At 51.5% G+C, this 23,336-nt stretch overlaps 1 protein-coding gene and 1 long non-coding RNA gene across 2 annotated transcripts; one reads left to right on the plus strand and one right to left on the minus strand.

Annotated features, from left to right (window-relative positions):
• The first annotated feature begins 15 nt into the window (after window positions 1-15).
• On the plus strand, window positions 16-19,589 carry ABCB10 (ATP binding cassette subfamily B member 10). The gene is made up of 13 exons (XM_069984703.1): window positions 16-585; window positions 6,020-6,220; window positions 7,772-7,974; window positions 9,558-9,692; window positions 9,904-10,050; window positions 10,169-10,304; window positions 10,604-10,699; window positions 12,074-12,283; window positions 12,550-12,629; window positions 13,099-13,279; window positions 16,839-16,882; window positions 17,025-17,059; window positions 18,884-19,589. The coding sequence occupies exons 1-13, from the start codon at window positions 231-233 to the stop codon at window positions 19,140-19,142; spliced, it is 2,082 nt and encodes a 693-aa protein (XP_069840804.1). The 5' UTR covers window positions 16-230; the 3' UTR covers window positions 19,143-19,589.
• Window positions 19,205-20,868, minus strand: LOC138801662 (uncharacterized). The gene is made up of 3 exons (XR_011364643.1): window positions 20,733-20,868; window positions 19,956-20,050; window positions 19,205-19,518 (listed from the first exon to the last, which is right to left on the minus strand). It is a non-coding gene; the product is annotated as an uncharacterized lncRNA (long non-coding RNA).
• Window positions 20,869-23,336: the final 2,468 nt, after the last annotated feature.

Consider the following 23,336-nt stretch of genomic DNA (forward strand, 5'->3'; position numbering starts at 1 on the left):
ACACCCACTGAGGAAGAGGAGGAGGAGGAGGAGGGAGCAGCTTATCTGACACACACAGGCCCCATACTCCACATTACAGCCAGTACCACCACTACAGCAGCACATGGAGGAAGCCCCCCACAGGTGACCCCCAGCTCCTGACCTTCAGCTGCCCCTCTGCCCATTCATGATCTGCCCCCCTGCCCCCTCACTACACCCGAGCTGCTGCTGTGCTGTCACCTGGGGCAGGCATGCTGGGCAGCTGCCTCTCTCTGGGGCATCTGGGACATGGCACTGCCAGGGGCAGACTATGGCTGCTCTCTAGACAGCCTGTCTATTCCTATAGGACTTTCTGCACAAACCCTCAAAGGAGCATCTGCAAGCCAAGACACCAATGGCCGGAGCCCTGGAGGAGACCGGATAAGACATGGCACTGCCAGCCACTTACCGCTGCCAGCTACAGGTGGTACAGCAATACACCAGCTAACAGAGATGAGGGGGCAGCTGAGAAGGTGCCGGAGCCAAGGAAGACGGATAAGAACCTGGCCTCTCAGGATGTCAGGAGGCTACTGGCCCTGGCCCAGCCGGAGAAGTGGAGGCTTACAGGTACCTGGTAGTCACCGACTATTCTGTGTCCAGAGGATGGGGCTGGTATGGTGTGTGCATCCTCTGAGGATGGGGTCGGGGTGTCTCCCTCTCCTGAGGATGGGGTCGGGGTGTCTCCTGAGGATGGGGTCGGGGTGTCTCCTGAGGATGGGGTCGGGGTGTCTCCTGAGGATGGGGTCGGGGGGTCTCTCTCTCCTGAGGATGGGGTCGGGGGGTCTCCCTCTCCTGAGGATGGGCTCGCCGGGTCTCCCTCTCCTGAGGATGGGGTCGGGGGGTCTCCCTCTCCTGAGGATGGGCTCGCCGGGTCTCCCTCTCCTGAGGATGGGCTCGCCGGGTCTCCCTCTCCTGAGGATGGGGTCGGGGTGTCTCCCTCTCCTGAGGATGGGCTCGCCGGGTCTCCCTCTCCTGAGGATGGGGTCGGGGTGTCTCCCTCTCCTGAGGATGGGGTCGGGGTGTCTCCCTCTCCTGAGGATGGGGTCGGGGTGTCTCCCTCTCCTGAGGATGGGGTCGGGGTGTCTCCCTCTCCTGAGGATGGGGTCGGGGTGTCTCCCTCTCCTGAGGATGGGGTCGGGGTGTCTCCCTCTCCTGAGGATGGGGTCGGGGTGTCTCCCTCTCCTGAGGATGGGGTCGGGGTGTCTCCCTCTCCTGAGGATGGGGTCGGGGTGTCTCCCTCTCCTGAGGATGGGGTCGGGGTGTCTCCCTCTCCTGAGGATGGGGTCGGGGTGTCTCCCTCTCCTGAGGATGGGGTCGGGGTGTCTCCCTCTCCTGAGGATGGGGTCGGGGTGTCTCCCTCTCCTGAGGATGGGGTCGGGGTGTCTCCCTCTCCTGAGGATGGGGTCGGGGTGTCTCCCTCTCCTGAGGATGGGGTCGGGGTGTCTCCCTCTCCTGAGGATGGGGTCGGGGTGTCTCCCTCTCCTGAGGATGGGGTCGGGGTGTCTCCCTCTCCTGAGGATGGGGTCGGGGTGTCTCCCTCTCCTGAGGATGGGGTCGGGGGGTCTCCCTCTCCTGAGGATGGGGTCGGGGTGTCTCCCTCTCCTGAGGATGGGGTCGGAGGGTCTCCCTCTCCTGAGGATGGGGTCGGGGTGCCTCCCTCTCCTGAGGATGGGGTCGGGGTGCCTCCCTCTCCTGAGGAAGGGGTCGCCGGGTCTCCCTCTCCTGAGGATGGGGTCGGAGGGTCTCCCTCTCCTGAGGATGGGGTCGGGGTGTCTCCCTCTCCTGAGGATGGGGTCGCCGGGTCTCCCACGCTCATGTCTCCAGTTGTATTTTCTTCTATAAACACCTCAGAGTAAATATTTACATTTTAGAAGCTTCTTATTGATCCCCGATCTCCAGTCTCGATGTTCCCGATGGGAATTTCAACTCTTGTCTTTACACGTATAGGCTACATTCACACTATGTGGAAACAACGGCCGTCTTACATAACAACAGCAACTGTAGTGCAAATAACTTCCTTTTTTATATAATGGAAAATATTAATTATTGCAGTTATTGTGAATGATGGCAGACATTTTACATAGTGTGAACCGAGCCATGTAAATTTTATAATCCCATACTGCTTTGTGAGTATGGACAGTGCACAGTACCACTTCTCCTGTCCTGTATATATATATATATATATATATATATATATATATATATATATATATATATATATATATATACACACAGTGGTACCTTGGTTTAAGAGCGTTTTGGTTTAAGAGCTCACAGTTTTTCAAAATTATGACTTGGTTTAAGAGCATTGCTTTGGTTTAAGAGCTCCCTGTGCTGGGTGGGAGCGCTAGTGGGGGAGGGGCATGGTCTGCATAGCAGGGTCTACAGCCCTGTACTCTGACCCAGGAAGTCTCCCTCACCTTCTATAGCAGATACACTTCAGGCTGGGGCTTGCATCAGGGGACAGGACTGTGGGGGTAATCTCTCCATAGCTGTAACCCCTCTCTCCCCAGACAGAGAGCGCTGCATGTATGTGCCCACATCTCCCTGCTCATTCCTTCCTGCTCCCTGCAGTCTCTGTCCGCCCTTGTGTTTCCCATCCTCCCCATTACTGTACAGTAACTTATAATATCACAGATTCTGCTGTTTCTGAATGTTTGTTTCATCTGTTTTACATCTTACTCAGAATAATAAATCATTATTTGGGGGGTTTGGAACCAATTGTCTGCATTTCTATGATTTCTTATGGGAAAATTTGCTTTGGTTTAAGAGTGGATTTGGATTACAAGCACGGTCCTGGAACCAATTATGCTCGTAATCCAAGGCACCACTTGTATGTACATATATATAATATATATACACACAGTGCACAGTACCACTTCTCCTGTCCTGTATGCTGGGTGTAATCTTCAGTGTGTGTGTGTGTATGTATATATATATATATATAATATATATATTATACACACAGATATTTCTAGTAATATACTCTATGTATACATTATATTTATTACAGATCAGAGCTTTATATAAGTCACTCTTCCTGATCAGCTGCTCTCTTAGTCTGGGGCCCCTGGGGCCCTAGTTAGCAGAGCTCTTTGGGGATTCGGCACTGGATGTGTTTCTGCTGGTAATAAGCTGTAGTAGGATCTGGCTTTTCCGCTTGCCCTTTTTTTGCAGTGACCTGTAGGCTTCTTTTCCAACCCCGGACCCTAAAAACGCTTCATTTCCTGCCCTGGCCCCCTTTGAGGGCTTCCCCACCTGCCCCTGTCCCTCGGAAGGCTTCCTCTCCCCCTCTCCTGCCCTGGCCCCTCGGAAGGCTTCCTCTCCCCCTCTCCTGCCCTGGCCCCTCGGAAAGGCTTCCTCCCCGGCCCCTCGGAAGGCTTCCTCTCCCCCCCCCTTCCTCCCCGGCCCCTCGGAAGGCTTCCTCTCCCCCTCTCCTGCCCCGGCCCCTCGGAAGGCTTCCTCTCCTCTCCTGCCCCGGCCCCTCGGGAGGCTTCCTCTCTCCTGCCCCGGCCCCTCGGAAGGCTTCCTCTCCCTCTCTCCTGCCCCGGCCCCTCGGGAGGCTTCCTCTCCCTCTCTCCTGCCCCGGCCCCTCGGGAGGCTTCCTCTCCCTCTCTCCTGCCCCGGCCCCTCGGGAGGCTTCCTCTCCCTCTCTCCTGCCCCGGCCCCTCGGGAGGCTTCCTCTCCCTCTCTCCTGCCCCGGCCCCTCGGGAGGCTTCCTCTCCCTCTCTCCTGCCCCGGCCCCTCGGGAGGCTTCCTCTCCCTCTCTCCTGCCCCGGCCCCTCGGGAGGCTTCCTCTCCCTCTCTCCTGCCCCGGCCCCTCGGGAGGCTTCCTCTCCTCTCCTCTCCTGCCCCGGCCCCTCGGAAGGCTTCCTCTCCTCTCCTGCCCCGGCCCCTCGGGAGGCTTCCTCTCTCCTGCCCCAGCCCCTCGGGAGGCTTCCTCTCCCTCTCTCCTGCCCCGGCCCCTCGGAAGGCTTCCTCTCCCTCTCTCCTGCCCCGGCCCCTCGGGAGGCTTCCTCTCTCCTGCCCCGGCCCCTCGGGAGGCTTCCTCTCCCTCTGCCCTGCCCCGGCCCCTCGGGAGGCTTCCTCTCCCTCTCTCCTGCCCCGGCCTCTCGGGAGGCTTCCTCTCCCTCTGCCCTGCCCCGGCCCCTCGGGAGGCTTCCTCTCCCTCTCTCCTGCCCCGGCCCCTCGGGAGGCTTCCTCTCTCCTGCCCCGGCCCCTCGGGAGGCTTCCTCTCCTCTCTCCTGCCCCGGCCCCTCTCTTATGTTGTCCCTTTTCCCACCTGGGCTGGGACGTGTTTTTACTTCTCTACCAGAATAACGTGACGGCCTCTTGGGCCCCAGCACACACACTATGTTTGGATCTTCTCTTATCATCTGCTTTATGTGGCCGAGGAGCCTTAGGGGCCGGCTGTCCCCTCCACAGCCGGACCCCTCTATATTAGCACAGAGGGGTGTCCGGTCCGTTCTGGAGCCGTCGGTCACACACCCTCCTGGCCGTTCCTGAATTGCTCTCCTCCAGGATACGTTCTGGTTCAGGTCTCCAGGACCTCGCCCGGCTGCCATCATGCTTATTCAGCCATTGTGGTGGGGTGTGATGGGTGTTGGGCGGCCCATGTCTTACATAGATAAGTAACTTCAGAGTCTTCTCCCCACAGTCTCCACCATCAGATGTTGGGTCTTATCTTCCAGCCGCCTGCTCTGCTGTGCTCGGATACACCCGGCTCCTCGGATACACCCGGTTCCTCGGATACACCCGGCTTCTCTGCAGACGTTACAGATTTTGTGCAGTGTTCAGTATTCTGCTGCTATAGTGAAGCCTCAGATCCCTCCTCCCCCTCCATGGCTTATAAATACTAATATAATTTTTTTTGTGTATGACCTGATGAAGCGACTCCTGTTCTCGAAACACGTTGACTAATGAAAGTGTTTATTATATTTATGGTTCAGGGAAGAAACAGAGTGCTGCACCTCACACCTATGGCTGATACTAGTGCCCCTCGGCTAAATAAAAAACATCAGAATTTTATGTATGAATTGATCAAGCCATACTGCCCCATGTACCTCGTGCCGGTATCTGATGCACATGGGTCCCTACACTAAGTCCATACCGTGCCAGTCAGCGACTGCCAACCCCGCAGGCGTGCACAGTCAGGGAAGGGGGCCATGGGACGGCCCTGCGACCCCCATGCCACAGGACCAGACCCGAAAACACCGCACCATACTATGTCATCCGCTATCTGTTTAACAATCCCACCTGTACCTTGGTGTGTCCAATGCTTTGGTGTAATCCTAACCCCCTCACCCCCCACCCCTTACCATGGCTTCTGCTCTTATCTGCCCCCTGCTGGTGCTCAGGGGCTGCTGATTGCTGTGATCTGTTCGCTGCACCCTGTTCACACCCAGATATACGATGACATCGTCCAACCCCTAACCCCCCCCCCCCCCCACACACACACACACACACTCGCTATATACTGTATACTGCTGGTTACCAGCCTCCGGATTATCCCAGTGACATCTGCTGATACTGTGATGTGTTTGATCGCTGTCGCACTGTTACCTGATGTCGCCCAGGTATCTGCTGGTGGTGCGGGAAGTGGTGTATTCTCTCCAGTCTTCCAGTACTTATCAGCGTTGTATGTCCTGCAGGAAGTGGTGTTTTCTCTCCAGTCTGACACATGCTCTCTGCTGCCACCTCTGTCCATGTCAGGAACTGTCCAGAGCAGCAGCAAATCCCCATAGAAAACCTCTCCTGCTCTGGACAGTTCCTGACATGGACAGAGGTGGCGGTGGAACTTACCCTTTAATGGTCCCTACCAATCCCACATACTGGCTGTTTCCGTGTCTTCTAGTCATAGTAATGGTGACCCTTCTTGTGTATTTAGTGATGGGCATTGCTGTCCCCATGATGTGGGGTCTGGGGGTCCCCGCGGCCTCTTCCTGATCAGCAGACAGTAAGAGATGTTAGTGAACTGACGCCAGGTTTTCTTCCTCCGCAGCGGCTGTCGGCTTCCTGACGGTCTCCAGTGTCATCACCATGTCGGCTCCTTTCTTCTTGGGAAAAGTCATCGATGTGATCTACTCCAATCCCGGGCAGGATCTGACGTCCAGCCTCACCAGCCTGTGTGCCTTACTGAGCGGGGTGTTCCTGTGCGGAGCCGCCGCCAACGGGACCCGCGTCTACCTCATGCAAACCTCAGGTATAATGTACAGCACATGGTGTGTGAGCGTAGGATGGCGCAGAGCTGAGTATATGGCTGTAGGATGGGGCAGAGCTGAGTATATGGCTGTAGGATGGCGCAGAGCTGAGTATATGGCTGTAGGATGGCGCAGAGCTGAGTATATGGCTGTAGGATGGCGCAGAGCTGAGTATATGGCTGTAGGATGGCGCAGAGCTGAGTATATGGCTGTAGGATGGCGCAGAGCTGAGTATATTGCTGTAGGATGGCGCAGAGCTGAGTATATGGCTGTAGGATGGCGCAGAGCTGAGTATATGGCTGTAGGATGGCGCAGAGCTGAGTATATTGCTGTAGGATCCCGCAGAGCTGAGTATATGGCTGTAGGATGGCGCAGAGCTGAGTATATGGCTGTAGGATGGCGCAGAGCTGAGTATATGGCTGTAGGATGGCGCAGAGCTGAGTATATGGCTGTAGGATGGCGCAGAGCTGAGTATATGGCTGTAGGATGGCGCAGAGCTGAGTATATGGCTGTAGGATGGCGCAGAGCCGAGTATGTGTCTGTAGGATGGCGCAGAGCCGAGTATATCGCTGTAGGATGGTGCAGAACTGAGTATATCGCTGTAGGATGGTGCAGAGCCGAGTTTATGGCTGTAGGATGGCGCAGAGCCGGGTATGTGACTGTAGGATGGCGCAGAACAGAGTATATCGCTGTAGGATGGCGCAGAGCCGGGTATATCACTGTAGGATGGCGCAGAGCCGGGTATATCACTGTAGGATGGTGCAGAGCTGAGTATGTGACTGTAGGATGGCGCAGAGCCGAGTATATCGCTGTAGGATGGCGCAGAACTGAGTATATCGCTGTAGGATGGCGCAGAGCCCAGTATGTGTCTGTAGGATGGCGCAGAGCCGAGTATATCGCTGTAGGATGGCGCAGAACTGAGTATATCGCTGTAGGATGGCGCAGAGCCGAGTTTATCGCTGTAGGATGGCGCAGAGCCGAGTTTATCGCTGTAGGATGGCGCAGAGCCGAGTATAGGGCCACAGGATGGTGCAGAGCCGAGTTTATGGCTGTAGGATGGCATGGGGCCGCAGGATGGTGCAGAGCCGAGTATAGGGCCACAGGATGGTGCAGAGCCGAGTATAGGGCCACAGGATGGTGCAGAGCCGAGTTTATGGCTGTAGGATGGCATGGGGCCGCAGGATGGCACGGCATCCTAGAATAACAAAGACCTGGCACATAGAGCTGGTGGCCCCTGTGCTCTGGTGCCGCCTGTATACTGGATCGGTAATATCGCGGGCCCTTACTTTGCCCCTGGGGCCCGGTCCTGTGGTAAATAATAACAGACGAGGTCTCTGGTTACATCCCAAACCTGCCAGACTGGATATAGCAGCGTAATCCCTTCTATTACTCCCTGTCCTAAGTATAAAGTCCGGGTATTAACCACTTGTGATCCACTATCCCTCCTCCCCCGGGGCCCCCACTTACCATCCATGTTGTAGATAGTGGGTGATATGTAACAGGAGCGGCAGGTGGCGGTGCCATCACTCATCACTGCGTCTTCTCCTCCTCAGGGCAGCGGATCGTACGCAGACTGCGCTCCCATCTCTTCTCCTCGCTGCTCAGGCAGGAGGTCGGCTTCTTTGACCAGACCCGGACGGGGGAGCTGATCAATCGCTTGTCATCGGACACAGTTCTGATTGGCCGATCAGTCACAGAGAACCTGTCAGATGGACTGCGAGCCCTGGCGCAGGCGTCGGTCGGAGTGGGGATGATGGTAATGATATATACCTGACAGCAATACATACAGTACAGACAGGATCAGACATCACTGAGGGGAGGACTCAGGACTGATCCCCGAGGATCCCAACAGCAAGAGAAGGAGGTCTGCGAGTGAGGAGAGGGAGAAAGAAAACGAGGAGGAAACAGTCCGAGAGAGAGAGAGAGTCCTAAAGGCCATTAGAGTACAGCATGCTGAGGAGGAGATGGAGGATTACAGGCTCATACTCTGCAGAGAAGTCCAGGAGCATGGATGGGAGAGGTCCGGCAGGGTGGACTGGAGAGGTCCGGCAGGGTGGACTGGAGAGGTCCGGCAGGGTGGACTGGAGAGGTCCGGCAGGGTGGACTGGAGAGGTCCGGCAGGGTGGACTGGAGAGGTCCGGCAGGGTGGACTGGAGAGGTCCGGCAGGGTGGACTGGAGAGGTCCGGCAGGGTGGGCGGGGAGGATCAGGAGAAGACAGGCAGCAGAGGCCTGGGAGAATGGACTGGAGAGGTCCGGGAGGGTGGGCGGGGATGTTCAGGAGAAGGCAGACGGCAGAGGCCTGGGAGAATGGACAAGAGAGGTCCAGGAGGGTGGGGAGGATCAGGAGAAGACAGATGGCAGAGGTCCGGGAGGGTGGACTGGAGAGGTCCAAGAGGGTGGGCGGGGAGGATCAGGAGAAGACAGGCAGCAGAGGCCTGGGAGAATGGACTGGAGAGGTCCGGGAGGGTGGGCGGGGATGTTCAGGAGAAGGCAGACGGCAGAGGCCTGGGAGAATGGACTGGAGAGGTCCGGGAGGGTGGGCGGGGATGTTCAGGAGAAGGCAGACGGCAGAGGCCTGGGAGAATGGACAAGAGAGGTCCGGGAGGGTGGGGAGGATCAGGAGAAGACAGATGGCAGAGGTCCGGGAGGGTGGACTGGAGAGGTCCAAGAGGGTGGGCGGGGAGGATCAGGAGAAGACAGACAGCAGAGGCCTGGAAACATGGCGAAGGAGGATGGACGCAGAGTAGATTCTGTGACATTTATGAAAGGTTGTAAATATAGACCTGGTGTAAACTGCCCGCAGCAACCAATCACAGCTCAGCTTCCAGCTCTGGTAAAATATAAGAGGAGCTGTGATTGGTTGCTGTGGGCAGTTTACACCAGGTCTATATTTACACCCTTCCATAAATCTCCCCCATTGAGTTTACTGAGAGCTACTTTACCAACAGCTGAACAGACTAGTTTGTACATGTTTGCTTATTTTATATACACACACACACATATATATATACATGCACACATACATACATACACACATACATACACACACACATACATACACACATACATACACACATACACACACACACATACATACACACATACACACACACACATACATACATACATACACACATACACACACACATACATACATACACACATACATATATACACATACATACATACACACATACATACACACATACACACACACATACATACACACATACATACACACATATACACACACACATACACACATACATATATACACATACATACATACATTGCTGTGTTGCTTCCTCTTCATATGATTTTCTTTCCCTCCGCTGCAGTTTTTCGTGTCTCCACAATTGGCCATGTTCGTCCTGAGCATCGTCCCGCCGCTCGCCGTAGTCGCTGTGATTTACGGGAGATATTTACGTAAAGTCTCTAAACTGACTCAGGACTCGCTTGCTGAAGCCTCTCAGGTAGTCCGCTGCCCCGGCCACAACCTTCACCTCCTGTTTGTTTTTATGACATCATTCTATGGTATTTCGTCCTCCGTATCGGATCAGCGTTACCATCTCTTCACGTGTCAGGTGTCGTTGTGTAACCGTCTCTGGTGACCTTTGTGCTGGCTTCTCGTTAATGGCCCTCGTGTTGCCCTTTCAGCCCTAAGCTTTGCTCTTGTGTCCTCAGCTGTCGGAGGAACGTATTGGGAACATCCGGACGGTGCGAGCCTTTGGGAAGGAGATGCTGGAGATGAAGAAGTATGACAGTAAGGTGGACTATGTGCTGGAGCTGGCCTATAAGGAGGCCTTTGCCCGGGCCGGTTTCTTTGGCCTTGTGAGTATTGTCCCTTGGCCGCTCTGGGGCTCTTCTTCTTCTATGATGTAATGGGGTCGTTCCTCAGTATTATCTGCCGTAACACAAGGTTTTTCCTCCTGTTTGTTGTGTCCTGCAGACCGGCCTGTCTGGGAACCTCATTGTGCTGGCAGTGTTATATAAAGGCGGCCTGCTGACGGGGGCCGCACACATGACGGTGGGCGAACTGTCCTCCTTCCTGATGTATGCCTTCTGGGTGGGGATCAGCATTGGAGGTACGCGGTATCAGACTATACATCACGTCGCTTGTGATGTGTCCAGCAAGCATCTATACTGTGATGTCTGGCTGACCTCATGGTCTTGGTTGGCCTTTGAACCTTAAGGGGGCTTGGGAGGGGGGGAATACTCCATGTTGGAGTTCAGTGATGGTTTCCACTTATCGTGTTCTCTATTACATGGCGAGACATTTCCCAGTTTCCTGGAGACGGATCTTTGATAGATATGGAGAATATCGGGGGCAGGGGTAATGGCCTGGAAGTCATATAATGTCTTTATGGCCATCGTTATGTTCCAGGCCTCAGCTCCTTCTACTCGGAGCTGATGAAGGGATTTGGCGCCGGATCTCGTATCTGGGAACTGCTGGATCGGAAGCCTCTGATGCCGTTCAATGGTGAGAGCAAAGTCCTGAAGATAAGATGCGAACCTGGACACCACGACCGGAAAGTACCAGGAGATGTGTGGGCAGCGGAGGAGGGGCGGCACAGTCTGTTATCTTACTGATAGATGGTTAGAAGGTTTCCTGCAAAGCTCTGCTCTGATTGACGCACAACAGAGAACATGGCGGTCTAAGATATAGATAATGTCAAAGCTGATACAGCGAGGCACCGGGCAATGAGCGTGATGGAGGTCGCCCACCAATCAGAGTGTAGCTCCATGTGCAGGAAGCCTTAACACCAGCATAGACCCATGGACGATGGTGGCTGATGCCTGATAATGGTGGCAATGGCTGATGCTGAGTGATGACTGGTCTCTGGTGGCTGATGCTGAGTGATGACTGGTCTCTAATAATCCTGATGATGATGCTGACTATGCTGTCCGATGATTGGTGTCTGACATGATGCTTTCTAGTGGCTAATGCTGATTGATGACCTGTCTCTGGTGGCTGATGCTGAGTGATGACCTGTCTCTAGTGGCTAATGCTGATTGATGACTGGTCTCTGGCGACTGATGCTGAGTGATGACTGGTCTCTGGCGACTGATGCTGAGTGATGACTGGTCTCTGGCGGCTGATGCTGAGTGATGACCTGTCTCTGGCGGCTGATGCTGAGTGATGACCTGTCTCTGGCGGCTGATGCTGAGTGATGACCTGTCTCTGGCGGCTGATGCTGAGTGATGACCGGTCTCTGGCGGCTGATGCTGAGTGATGACCGGTCTCTGGCGGCTGATGCTGAGTGATGACTGGTCTCTGGCGGCTGATGCTGATTGGTCTCTGGTGGCTGATGCTGATTGGTCTCTGGTGGCTGATGCTGATTGGTCTCTGGTGGCTGATGCTGAGTGATGACTGGTCTCTGGCGGCTGATGCTGAGTGATGACTGGTCTCTGGCGGCTGATGCTGATTGGTCTCTGGTGGCTGATGCTGATTGGTCTCTGGTGGCTGATGCTGAGTGATGACTGGTCTCTGGCGAATGATGCTGAGTGATGACTGGTCTCTGGTGGCTGATGCTGAGTGATGACCTGTCTCTGGCGGCTGATGCTGAGTGATGACCTGTCTCTGGCGGCTGATGCTGAGTGATGACTGGTCTCTGGCGGCTGATGCTGAGTGATGACTGGTCTCTGGCGGTTGATGCTGAGTGATGACTGGTCTCTGGCGAATGATGCTGAGTAATGACTGGTCTCTGGCGAATGATGCTGAGTGATGATTGGTCTCTGGCGGCTGATGCTGAGTGATGATTGGTCTCTGGCGGCTGATGCTGAGTGAGATTGGTCTCTGATAATCTTAACGATGGATGATGACTCTCTGTTTTCTCTTGGTTGCACATTACAGAGGGTTTATTAATTACACCAGAGAAGTTTAGAGGAGCCTTGGACTTCCGAGATGTCAGCTTCATGTACCCCAGCCGGCCCGATGCTCCTATTTTCCAGGGATTGGACCTTTCCGTCCCGTCGGGATCTGTGATGGCCGTTGTTGGGCCCAGCGGCTCTGGAAAATCCACCTTAGTTTCTCTACTGTTGAGGCTATATGATCCCAACACAGGTAAGAGCTTCTCCTCTACAGCCAGGAGGGTGTCGGGCACTTGGGCTGATCCATTGGATGCTCCGGCCCTGTACTTGCACCATATAACGGCCCCAGGCTATAGCAATGACAGAATGCATTGTTGGGTGATGAGTCCTACTTTTGTTGGGTTTCGTCATCCCATGATGGTTTCTCCACTATATAGATGGTCTGGGCTGTGTGCGTATCTTCTCTATCAGAATAGCCATACGGTCACTTACCTGGAACGATGATTTATTTTCCCTTAGGATCCATCCATATTGATGGCCATGATGTGCGTGACCTCAACCCACTATGGTTACGGTCTAGGATCGGCACCGTCAGCCAGGTAATCGCCACCATCCTTTATTATGTTGACATTCCTCAGAGATGGCCAAGACCCAGTGACACTCTATGTATCTCTCTGAAAGCAGTAGTAATCCATGGGAAGAAGGCCGTGTACGATGCAGCTCCAGGGCGGGATGGACTTGTTGGCCTTGTATTGTAGAAAAGATGATTATTATGATTATAAGTGATGGTGCATGTCCTTGGTGGTCACAATCCACCCCCAGAGAGTAGGGGGCATCCTGTTACCTGAGGCCACACGTTCCAGGGTGATGACACATCTGCAGTCCATAGGGGTCTGCTGATTGAGGGGGGTAATCTGTGCACTGCACCATTACCACCCCTCTGCCCCAGCCCCTCATGAGAGTCCTAATCCCCCTCTCCTCCTCGAATAGGTCTGTGTTGGACATTCTGTAAGAGCTGATGGAGAGGCTTTTAGTGAGTTATTGGTCTTACCTTTGTCATCCCTGCAGGAACCAGTCTTATTCTCCTGTTCTATCTCAGAGAACATTGCCTATGGGGCAGAAGACCCTTCCACAGTGACACAGGAGCAGATCCAGAGAGTGGCCGAGGTCGCCAACGCCATGGGATTCATTGAAAAATTTCCAAAAGGTTTTGACACTGTTGTTGGGGAGAAAGGCGTCCTTCTGTCAGGTACAACCACCAACATGGCACCAACCAATACGGATTTAGCTGTACACATGATAGGATGACCTGCTCTTTGCCAATCTTTCTATCGAGTAGTGAAACCCAATATACTCCAACTATGTGGAGCACTATACTCACAGAGTCGATCTGACTTCAGAAATCTTTTTTATTTTGTAGATAGATGCAGCATACCAAAAGTTACATGCTCACAGCTGATGTGACTCTCACATCCGGACGCCCAAGTACGTCCTCCTCGCGGACGTTTCGGAGGATACAGACTCCTCCTTCCTCATGCGCGAGGACGTAAGAGACAGGGCGGGATTATAACGAATCAGCATTTAACCCTGTAAGTGTAACTCATCAGCAGTATACATACAATCTAACATAATGCTACAAATTCATTATAATACGCATGATAATTGGGTGAAACAGAAGGTAATAACTATACGTACTAAATACTTACAAAAATGCACTGAAACTGCACACTTCGTTGAGTCCGTTAGGACTCAATGTTTCTAATTTGGAAATCCAATACGTCTCACAACGGAGTAACCTCTTGCGGTTCTCCTCTCTATCTGCACACAGCTCAACCTGCTCCACTATTTGCCGTCTTAAATCACAGATATTATGGCGATTTTCAGGAAAGTGTCTCGCAACGGTCGTCTCACCAAATGTTTTCTGCTCCTCCTTTACTCTACTGTCCTGTTTAGTGCCAAATCTGCGTATAGCTGTCTTGTGTTCATTAAGACAAATTTTTATCTGGCGACTCGTCTGGCCCACATACCCTAGTCCACACGGACACTTTAGAAGATACACTACGTTTTTATCATTACAGGTAAAAAAGCCTTTCACTGGATATTTAGTCCCTTTCCTAGGATGACTGATATACTCTCCTTTTATGATAGCGCTACAGTGTTGGCAAGATAGGCAACTGAATGTGCCTTTACGTCTGCTGGCTAGAAATGTCTGTTTAGGAATCCTTTTCTTGGCTACATCACCTCTAATCAGTTTGTTACCCACTGACTTGTTTTCCCTATAGCAGAAGATCGGGTTCTCTCTAAAGATATTACTATACTTCGGGTCCCCCAATGCTTCAAAACACATCTTCTGATTATGTCAGCATGTCTATCATAAGTGGTACAAAATACCAATTTTTCTTTCTTGTCTGTTCTAACACGTTTTTTTCTTAAATCATCTCTTCGTAACATCGCAACTTCTTTTTCTGTTCTTTCTACATCTTTCCTATTATAGCCCCTCTCTTCAAACGTAACCTTAATCTTATCTGCATTTTTTCTGTACTCATTCTCAGTACTGGCTATACGCCTCGCTCTTATAAACTGCGATTTCGGTAAGCTTTTAAAAACATGGGGGGCATGTTGACTGTCTCGATGTAACAAGTTATTACGATCGGTAGGTTTAGAGAACATCGTTGTCTCGAATCCTGTCTCCAGTTTTATAATCTCCACGTCCAAGAAATTAATATTATTCCTACTGTATTCCAATGTGAATTTTATGGATTCGTGACACTTATTCAAAGTCTCAACGATTGCCAACAAAGATTTTTCATCTGACGTCCAGAGCAGGCACACGTCATCCACGTACCTCAGCCACGCGGACGATGTGGGCATGATCGGGACGACAAACTTCTCCTCAAAGGCATGCATAAAAATATTCGCCAAACTTGGGGCTACTGACGACCCCATAGAAACACCATGGGTCTGTAGAAAAAAGTCTTCATCAAATCTTAAATAATTTCTACTTAGGACAAGTTCTAGCAATCCCATTAGAAAATTAATCATGTTATTAACTCAATTTGCTATTCTTATTCAGTTGTTCCCTGATATATGCCATACCCTCATCTTGCGGGATATTAGTATATAGACTCTGCACATCAAGTGTGCAGAGAAAGGTAACATCTGTGCAATTTATTTGTTCCAACGCATTGAGAAAATGGCAAGTATCCAGAAGGCACCTATCCAATTTCTTCACAATTTCCTGCAACAAGGAATCCACATATACAGACAAGGACTGCGACCCGGAGCCCGAAACAATGGGCCGCCCGGGTGGGCTGCTGCAGTCCTTGTGTATTTTGGGCAGGAGATACAGGATCAGGACACGAGGGGTTTCTTCATATAAAGCATCAGCTGTGTTTTGCTGAATGACGCCGCCTACCACTCCTTCATTAATGAAAGAGTCAACCTCACTCTTAAACCGCATTGTGGGATCACTAGGTAATCTCTGATACGTTTTTTCATCCGCCAACTGGCGTAGGGCTTCATTGACATAGGAGGTGCGATTCTGGACTACAATCGCACCCCCCTTGTCCGCTTTCTTTATAACTATGGAGGCGTCATTTTGCAAAATATTCAATGCAATAACTTCATCTTTGGTCAAATTGACATGTTTGGTAATCGCATGATCCCATAGTGCATGGGCGTCCTGCAGTACCATATGTTCAAACATAATTAGTGTTCTTAAATGTCCGTGTGGACTAGGGTATGTGGGCCAGACGAGTCGCCCGATAAAAATTTGTCTTAATGAACACAAGACAGCTATACGCAGATTTGGCACTAAACAGGACAGTAGAGTAAAGGAGGAGCAGAAAACATTTGGTGAGACGACCGTTGCGAGACATTTTTCTGAAAATCGCCATAATATCTGTGATTTAAGACGGCAAATAGTGGAGCAGGTTGAGCTGTGTGCAGATAGAGAGGAGAACCGCAAGCGGTTACTCCGTTGTGAGACGTATTGGATTTCCAAATTAGAAACACTGAGTCCTAACGGACTCAATGAAGTGTGCAGTTTCAGTGCATTTTGTAAGTATTTAGTACGTATAGTTATTACCTTCTGTTTCACCCAATTATCATGTATTATAATGAATTTGTAGCATTATGTTAGATTGTATGTATACTGCTGATGAGCTACACTTACAGGGTTAAATGCTGATTCGTTATAATCCCGCCCTGTCTCTTACGTCCTCGCGCATGAGGAAGGAGGAGTCTGTATCCTCCGAAACGTCCGCGAGGAGGACGTACTTGGGCGTCCGGATGTGAGAGTCACATCAGCTGTGAGCATGTAACTTTTGGTATGCTGCATCTATCTACATAAGAAAATAAAAAAGAATTCTGAAGTCATATCGACTCTGTGAGTATAGTGCTCCACATAGTTGGAGTATATTGGGTTTCACTACCCGAAGATTGCGGCTACATGGTGAGCGAATCACTTTCCTTCACATTTATTGTATATATTGGATTGCTTGACCGGACTGGTGGAGTTCGGGAGTGTGGAGGGTGCTCATGAGCATCATAGTGCGTGGTCATTTTGTTGAACTTTCTATCGAAGAGGACACATGGCGGCCCTTGAAGTTGTTTGGCTTTTAAATCCACCTCACCTAGGGCCCATGCAGGCAACTATGACCCTACAACCAAGCTCGTGCTTTCTGATTGTCTTCTGGACAAAGCATGACCCCCCCTCCCACTGCCACCACCATCATTCATTCTGTGTAGACTACAATAATCACACAATCTACACAATACACATCCACATTTTTTTGTTATGTTTTCAGGTGGACAGAAACAAAGAATCGCCATTGCCCGAGCATTGCTTAAGGTAAGGGTCCTAGAAGACGCAAATTTTAAAGATAAAGGATCATAAGTGAGATTATTTGTTGTTACGCTAAAATTGTCCCCCATATTACACAGAACAATAATCATTAGTACGATCAGCTACTCCATCTGTTTCTCTCCTTTAGAACCCGAGGATTCTTCTTCTGGATGAAGCAACAAGGTAACGTTACTCATCCCCGGATCCAGTACCAAGATTTTACACAGATCCCATTGTTACTCAACCTCTGGCAGCTAAGGGTTAATCCACAGACATACTTGGTCCATGGCCAAACCTCAGCCTGCAGCAATGGAAGGACCGGACTGGAGGGTTCCTTTCTGCCGGGATCCAGCCCTGATAATATGGAGCATAAATCCAACCATTGAACTCTGCTGAGGGATATGAGGAATAGTGGAGCTGCTGAAAGGAGGGATAGTGGAGCTGCTGACGGATAGGAGGGGGAGTGGAGCTGCCGACGTGTAGGAGGGGGAGTGGAGCTGCCGACGGATAGGAGGGGGAGTGGAGCTGCTGAGGGATATGAGGGAGAGTGGAGCTGCCGACGGATAGGAGGGGGAGTGGAGCTGCCGACGGATAGGAGGGAGAGTGGAGCTGCCGACGGATAGGAGGGAGAGTGGAGCTGCCGACGGATAGGAGGAAGAGTGGAGCTGCCGACGGATAGGAGGGAGAGTGGAGCTGCCGACGGATAGGAGGGGGAGTGGAGCTGCCGACGGATAGGAGGGGGAGTGTAGCTGCCGACGGATAGGAGGGGGAGTGTAGCTGCCGACGGATAGGAGGGAGAGTGTAGCTGCCGACGGATAGGAGGGGGAGTGGAGCTGCCGACGGATAGGAGGGGGAGTGGAGCTGCCGACGGATAGGAGGGGGAGTGGAGCTGCCGACGGATAGGAGGGAGAGTGTAGCTGCTGACGGATAGGAGGGGGAGTGTAGCTGCCGACGGATAGGAGGGGGAGTGTAGCTGCCGACGGATAGGAGGGGGAGTGGAGCTGCCGACGGATAGGAGGGGGAGTGGAGCTGCCGACGGATAGGAGGGGGAGTGGAGCTGCCGACGGATAGGAGGGGGAGTGGAGCTGCTGATGGATATGAGGGAGAGTGGATTACTGATGACCTGAGTGATAGGATCCTAATACAGTTATTCCCCCCATAATACAATTTTCTTCTATTTCCATGTGGGGTTTTTTTGTACAGCAATTTTCTAAAATTTTTTTTAGAACTATTATATTTAAATATTTCATTTTCCCTCTTTGAACCCGAACCCCACATATTCATCTGCTCATAATATCATTTTTAGGCCTTGTTCACGAGTTTGTCTGGGAAAAACTAACTTTTCCACTCTCCACAGGATAGGGGACAAGTAAGAGATTGCGGGGGTCCAACCTCCATATCCCCTGGTGAACAAGGCCTTACAAATTCTTAAAGGGGTACTCCACTCAGACTTAACTTTTGATATGTTTCTCCCCATGGTGAGACTAACAATTCCTTACATACTTAATAACTGGGGGAAGGGGGCTGAATATTATCCTGCTCCTTTATGCTGAAGAGACAAAAAAACTGTGTCTTCCCCTCCTCCCTTCTGAGACAGCTGTAATGCTGGGAGGGGATAATCACAGTGAGTTCATCAACAACTTGACCTGAGAACAATCTTCCCAGCATTACAAATAAGCTACAATGTGGCAGATACAGCCAGTCAGGGACTTGTTTACATCAACAGTCTCAGATGGGGGGGGGGAGACAGAGAGAAAAGCTCACACCTAGATTTTTGTTTCTTCACCAGAAAGCAGCAGCCCAGAACTGGGAGAAGGAGACTGAATATTCCTTTGAGTGTATACCCCTTTAATATTTCTTATACTTATTTCATGCTGGTTCGCTAGCATATTCCTCAATTGGGTTAGAACTTTTATTGTTGCAGGACACCACAGTAAGCAGCCCTCTCCCCCCAGCTCCCCCGGCTCCCAATACTTCCATTAATTTTTTGCCCTTTTTTCCTCTCAGCGCCCTGGATGCAGAAAACGAATACCTTGTCCAAGAAGCCCTGGACCGTCTGATGGAAGGTCGGACCGTTCTCATTATTGCCCATCGGCTGTCGACCATCCAGAATGCAGACGCTGTGGCCGTCCTGGACCAGGGCCGAGTGGTGGAATGTGGGAAACATGAGCAGCTTCTACAGAACCGGGAGGGACTGTTCAGTAGACTGATGGAGAAGCAGTCCAGCCTCCTGCGCAGTAGAGACGCTGCCCTCCGTGCACCCTGATCAGCACACACTTTCTTTTTTATTATTATTATTTTCTGTTATTTATACATGAGATGTATTTTTCAGATGTTTTTGGAATCAGTTTTCATAATTTTTTATTTTTTTAACCACATTTTTTAAGCACTGATAATATGTGAGATCCGCACGGGGGTTGTGGCCCCGTCATAGGTCCGTTACAGGTAAGATCTGTGCGGTGGGGGGGGGGGGTCCTGCAATATGTGAGATCCGCGCAGGCGGACCCGTAATAGGCGGAATCTGTGGGGGGGTCCTGCAATATGTGAGATCCGTGTGGGCGGTCCCTGTCTCTCTGTTGCTGCTGTTCTTGAAGCCATGAGATAATGTGGATAGATGTGTCTCCTGGCTGCCGTACCTGGTACTGAAGTAAAGGATATATTATTATTAATATTATTATATAAAAAGTAAAGAAATAATTAAAACATATTTTTGAGAACATTTTACTGTAATTTTTTTTTCCTGTGCACATTTTGCTAAAAAAAAAAAAAAAAAAGTGAAAACCTACTTAGACTGTAAAATCTCTACCACTGTGCAGTACAGTGTTTTTTGGCACCGTTTCATGTATGACCACAGCCGATCCTCATCTCTGTGGTGATGTCAGTGTGGCAGATGCAGAATCATGATGACATCACTTTAAAAGACGTGGCGCTGTCAGCATGGTGATGTCACTATACAAGACGTGTCATTGGTGATGTCACTGTGGTAATTTCACCTTGTCTGTATTGTCTGGTTATAGCAGGGACACCTTTTGGTGTTGGTGCAATTTAAGAAAATGAACAATGATGAGCGTAGTAGTACCTGAGAAAAATGGTGGGTACTGAAAGCTGCCGGAGTTGTCGAGGTTACACAGTACAGTCCTGTAATAGAGATGATATACGCCTCACAGTACAGTCCTGTAATAGAGATGATATACGTCTCACAGTACAGTCCTGTAATAGAGATGATATACGCCTCACAGTACAGTCCTGTCATAGAGATGATATGGCTGACGCCTCACAGTACAGTCCTGTCATGGAGATGATATGGCTGACGCCTCACAGTACAGTCCTGTAATAGAGATGATATGGCTGACGCCTCACAGTACAGTCCTGTCATAGAGATGATATGGCTGACGCCTCACAGTACAGTCCTGTCATAGAGATGATATGGCTGACGCCTCACAGTACAGTCCTGTCATAGAGATGATATGGCTGACGCCTCACAGTACAGTCCTGTCATAGAGATGATATGGCTGACGCCTCACAGTACAGTCCTGTCATGGAGATGATATGGCTGACGCCTCACAGTACAGTCCTGTCATGGAGATGATATGGCTGACGCCTCACAGTACAGTCCTGTCATAGAGATGATATGGCTGACGCCTCACAGTACAGTCCTGTCATAGAGATGATATGGCTGACGCCTCACAGTACAGTCCTGTCAGAAATGATATGGCTGACGCCTCACAGTACAGTCCTGTCATAGAGATGATATGGCTGACGCCTCACAGTACAGTCCTGTCATAGAGATGATATGGCTGACGCCTCACAGTACAGTCCTGTCATAGAGATGATATGGCTGACAGCCTTAGGTTACCTCACAGTGAGACTTGGGCTTTGCTGGATATCTAGGCCTGAAGCCAATATGGACGGATCCTAGAAAAGACTGCGGGTCCTTTCATTCCTTCTCCCTGGGTAATAGTATAGACGCCTAGATGGTGACTTTTTTGTTAACCAACCTCAGTTCTCGGCTTATCCTCTTCTTCCTGATCTTTTCTTTTATAGCTGACCACTGACAACTAACTACTGTCCGGTCACAGCCCAGTTTCCATGGAGAACCTATTGACTTAGCTCCGCCCCTTACTGGATCCTTCCACCCAGCTGGGAGCAGTTTCCATAGGAGACTGCTGGTGGCGCTGCTGCCTGACAACCAGGTGTGTGTGTGTGTGTGTGTGTGTGTGTCAGCTACACTGGTGCAAGTAAATGTAATTTATACAACATGGCCGTACATTACAACTGGGGAACAGATGCCGGTCTAAGCCCAGCCGCTTCAGTAACTACAGTATCATCTGTGCAGAGCAGCCGGGTCCTGGGCTGTGTGCCTGGAGGATTCTGCCTGTGACCCCACAGCCCCCCAAGCTTCTGGAGTTCATCACCCCTGCTGGATGCACAGCCAAGACAGAGTAAGTGCATCACCACCGCATCACCCCTTCATCACCACCGCATCACCTCTGCATCACCACCGCATCACCCCTGCTGGATGCACAGCCAAGACAGAGTAAGTGCATCACCACCGCATCACCCCCACATCACCCCTGCATCACCACCGCATCACCCCCACATCACCTCTGCATCACCACCGCATCACCCCCACATCACCTCTGCATCACCACCGCATCACCCCCACATAACCTCTGCATCACCCCCGCATCACCCCCGCATCACCCCCACATCACCCCCACATCACCCCCACATCACCCCCACATAACCTCTGCATCACCCCCGCATCACCCCCACATCACCACTGCATCACCCCCACATCACCTCTGCATCACCCCCACATCACCCCTGCTGGATGCACAGCCAAGACAGAGTAAGTGCATCACCCCCACATAACCTCTGCATCACCCCCACATAACCTCTGCATCACCCCCACATAACCTCTGCATCACCCCCGCATAACCTCTGCATCACCCCCGCATAACCTCTGCATCACCCCCGCATCACCACCGCATCACCCCCACATCACCTCCGCATCACCACCGCATCACCCCCACATCACCTCTGCATCACCTCTGCATCACCACCGCATCACCCCCACATAACCTCTGCATCACCCCCACATAACCTCTGCATCACCCCCACATCACCACCGCATCACCCCCACATCACCACCGCATCACCCCCACATCACCTCTGCATCACCCCCACATCACCCCTGCTGGATGCACAGCCAAGACAGAGTAAGTGCATCACCTCCGCATCACCCCTGCTGGATGCACAGCCAAGACAGAGTAAGTGCATCACCACCGCATCACCTCTGCATCACCCCCACATCACCCCTGCTGGATGCACAGCCAAGACAGAGAAAGTGCATCACCACCGCATCACCTCTGCTGGATGCACAGCCAAGACAGCGTAAGTGCATCACCTCCGCATCACCCCTACATCACCTCCGCATAACCCCTACATCACCTCCGCATCACCCCTACATCACCTCCGCATCACCCCTGCATCACCACCGCATCACCCCCGCATCACCACCGCTGGATGTACAGCCAAGACAGAGTAAGTGCATCACCTCCGCATCACCCCTGCTGGATGCACAGCCAAGACAGAGTAAGTGCATCGCCACCGCATCACCCCTGCTGGATGCACAGCCAAGACAGAGTAAGTGCATCGCCACCGCATCACCCCTGCTGGATGCACAGCCAAGACAGAGTAAGTGCATCTCCACCGCATCACCCCCGCATCACCACTGCATCACCCCTGCATCACCTCCGCTGGATGCACAGCCAAGACAGAGTAAGTGCATCTCCACCGCATCACCCCCGCATCACCACTGCATCACCCCTGCATCACTCCCGCTGGATGCACAGCCAAGACAGAGTAAGTTGTCAGTGCTCACTGATCCGCGCGCACAGACAATTTTACAGCCCATTGCTTTATATTGGGCTATTCAGACGTTCCGTGATTTCACGGATACGTTATCCATTCCGTTTAAAAATAGGACGTCATAACTCTGAACAGAAGCACGGAACGGATTCCCCATAGAAATCAATGAGATCCGTGTTTTTCACGGATGTGAGATCCGTGTTCATACATAAAAAACACGGATGTGATGTAATCAATGTAATTTAAAATGCTTTAAAACAGATTCGTGAAAAAAACGGACACAGATGCAAAACGGCAGAAAAACGGACTATTTTGCACGGATCATGGAGGTAGCTAGCAGACCACAATCACAGACCGGGAAAATTACTGAACGTGCGAATGCAGCAGTGCATCACCGCATCACCCCCGCATCGCCTCCGCATCCACATGTGCTAAGTTCTGCAGCAACTAGGCCCCAACTGTCAGAATAAGCTAATTGCTGGCCAGCAGACAATATTAGAGAGTCATGGGGGTGGAGTTAGGAGGAGGATGCTGATTGGCTTTCTCTGGGGTTGTTAGCAGATGAGAGTTATGAGACTCTATTACA

The sequence above is a fragment of the Dendropsophus ebraccatus genome, chromosome 9 (assembly GCF_027789765.1).
Source record: "Dendropsophus ebraccatus isolate aDenEbr1 chromosome 9, aDenEbr1.pat, whole genome shotgun sequence".
NCBI lineage: Eukaryota > Metazoa > Chordata > Amphibia > Anura > Hylidae > Dendropsophus > Dendropsophus ebraccatus.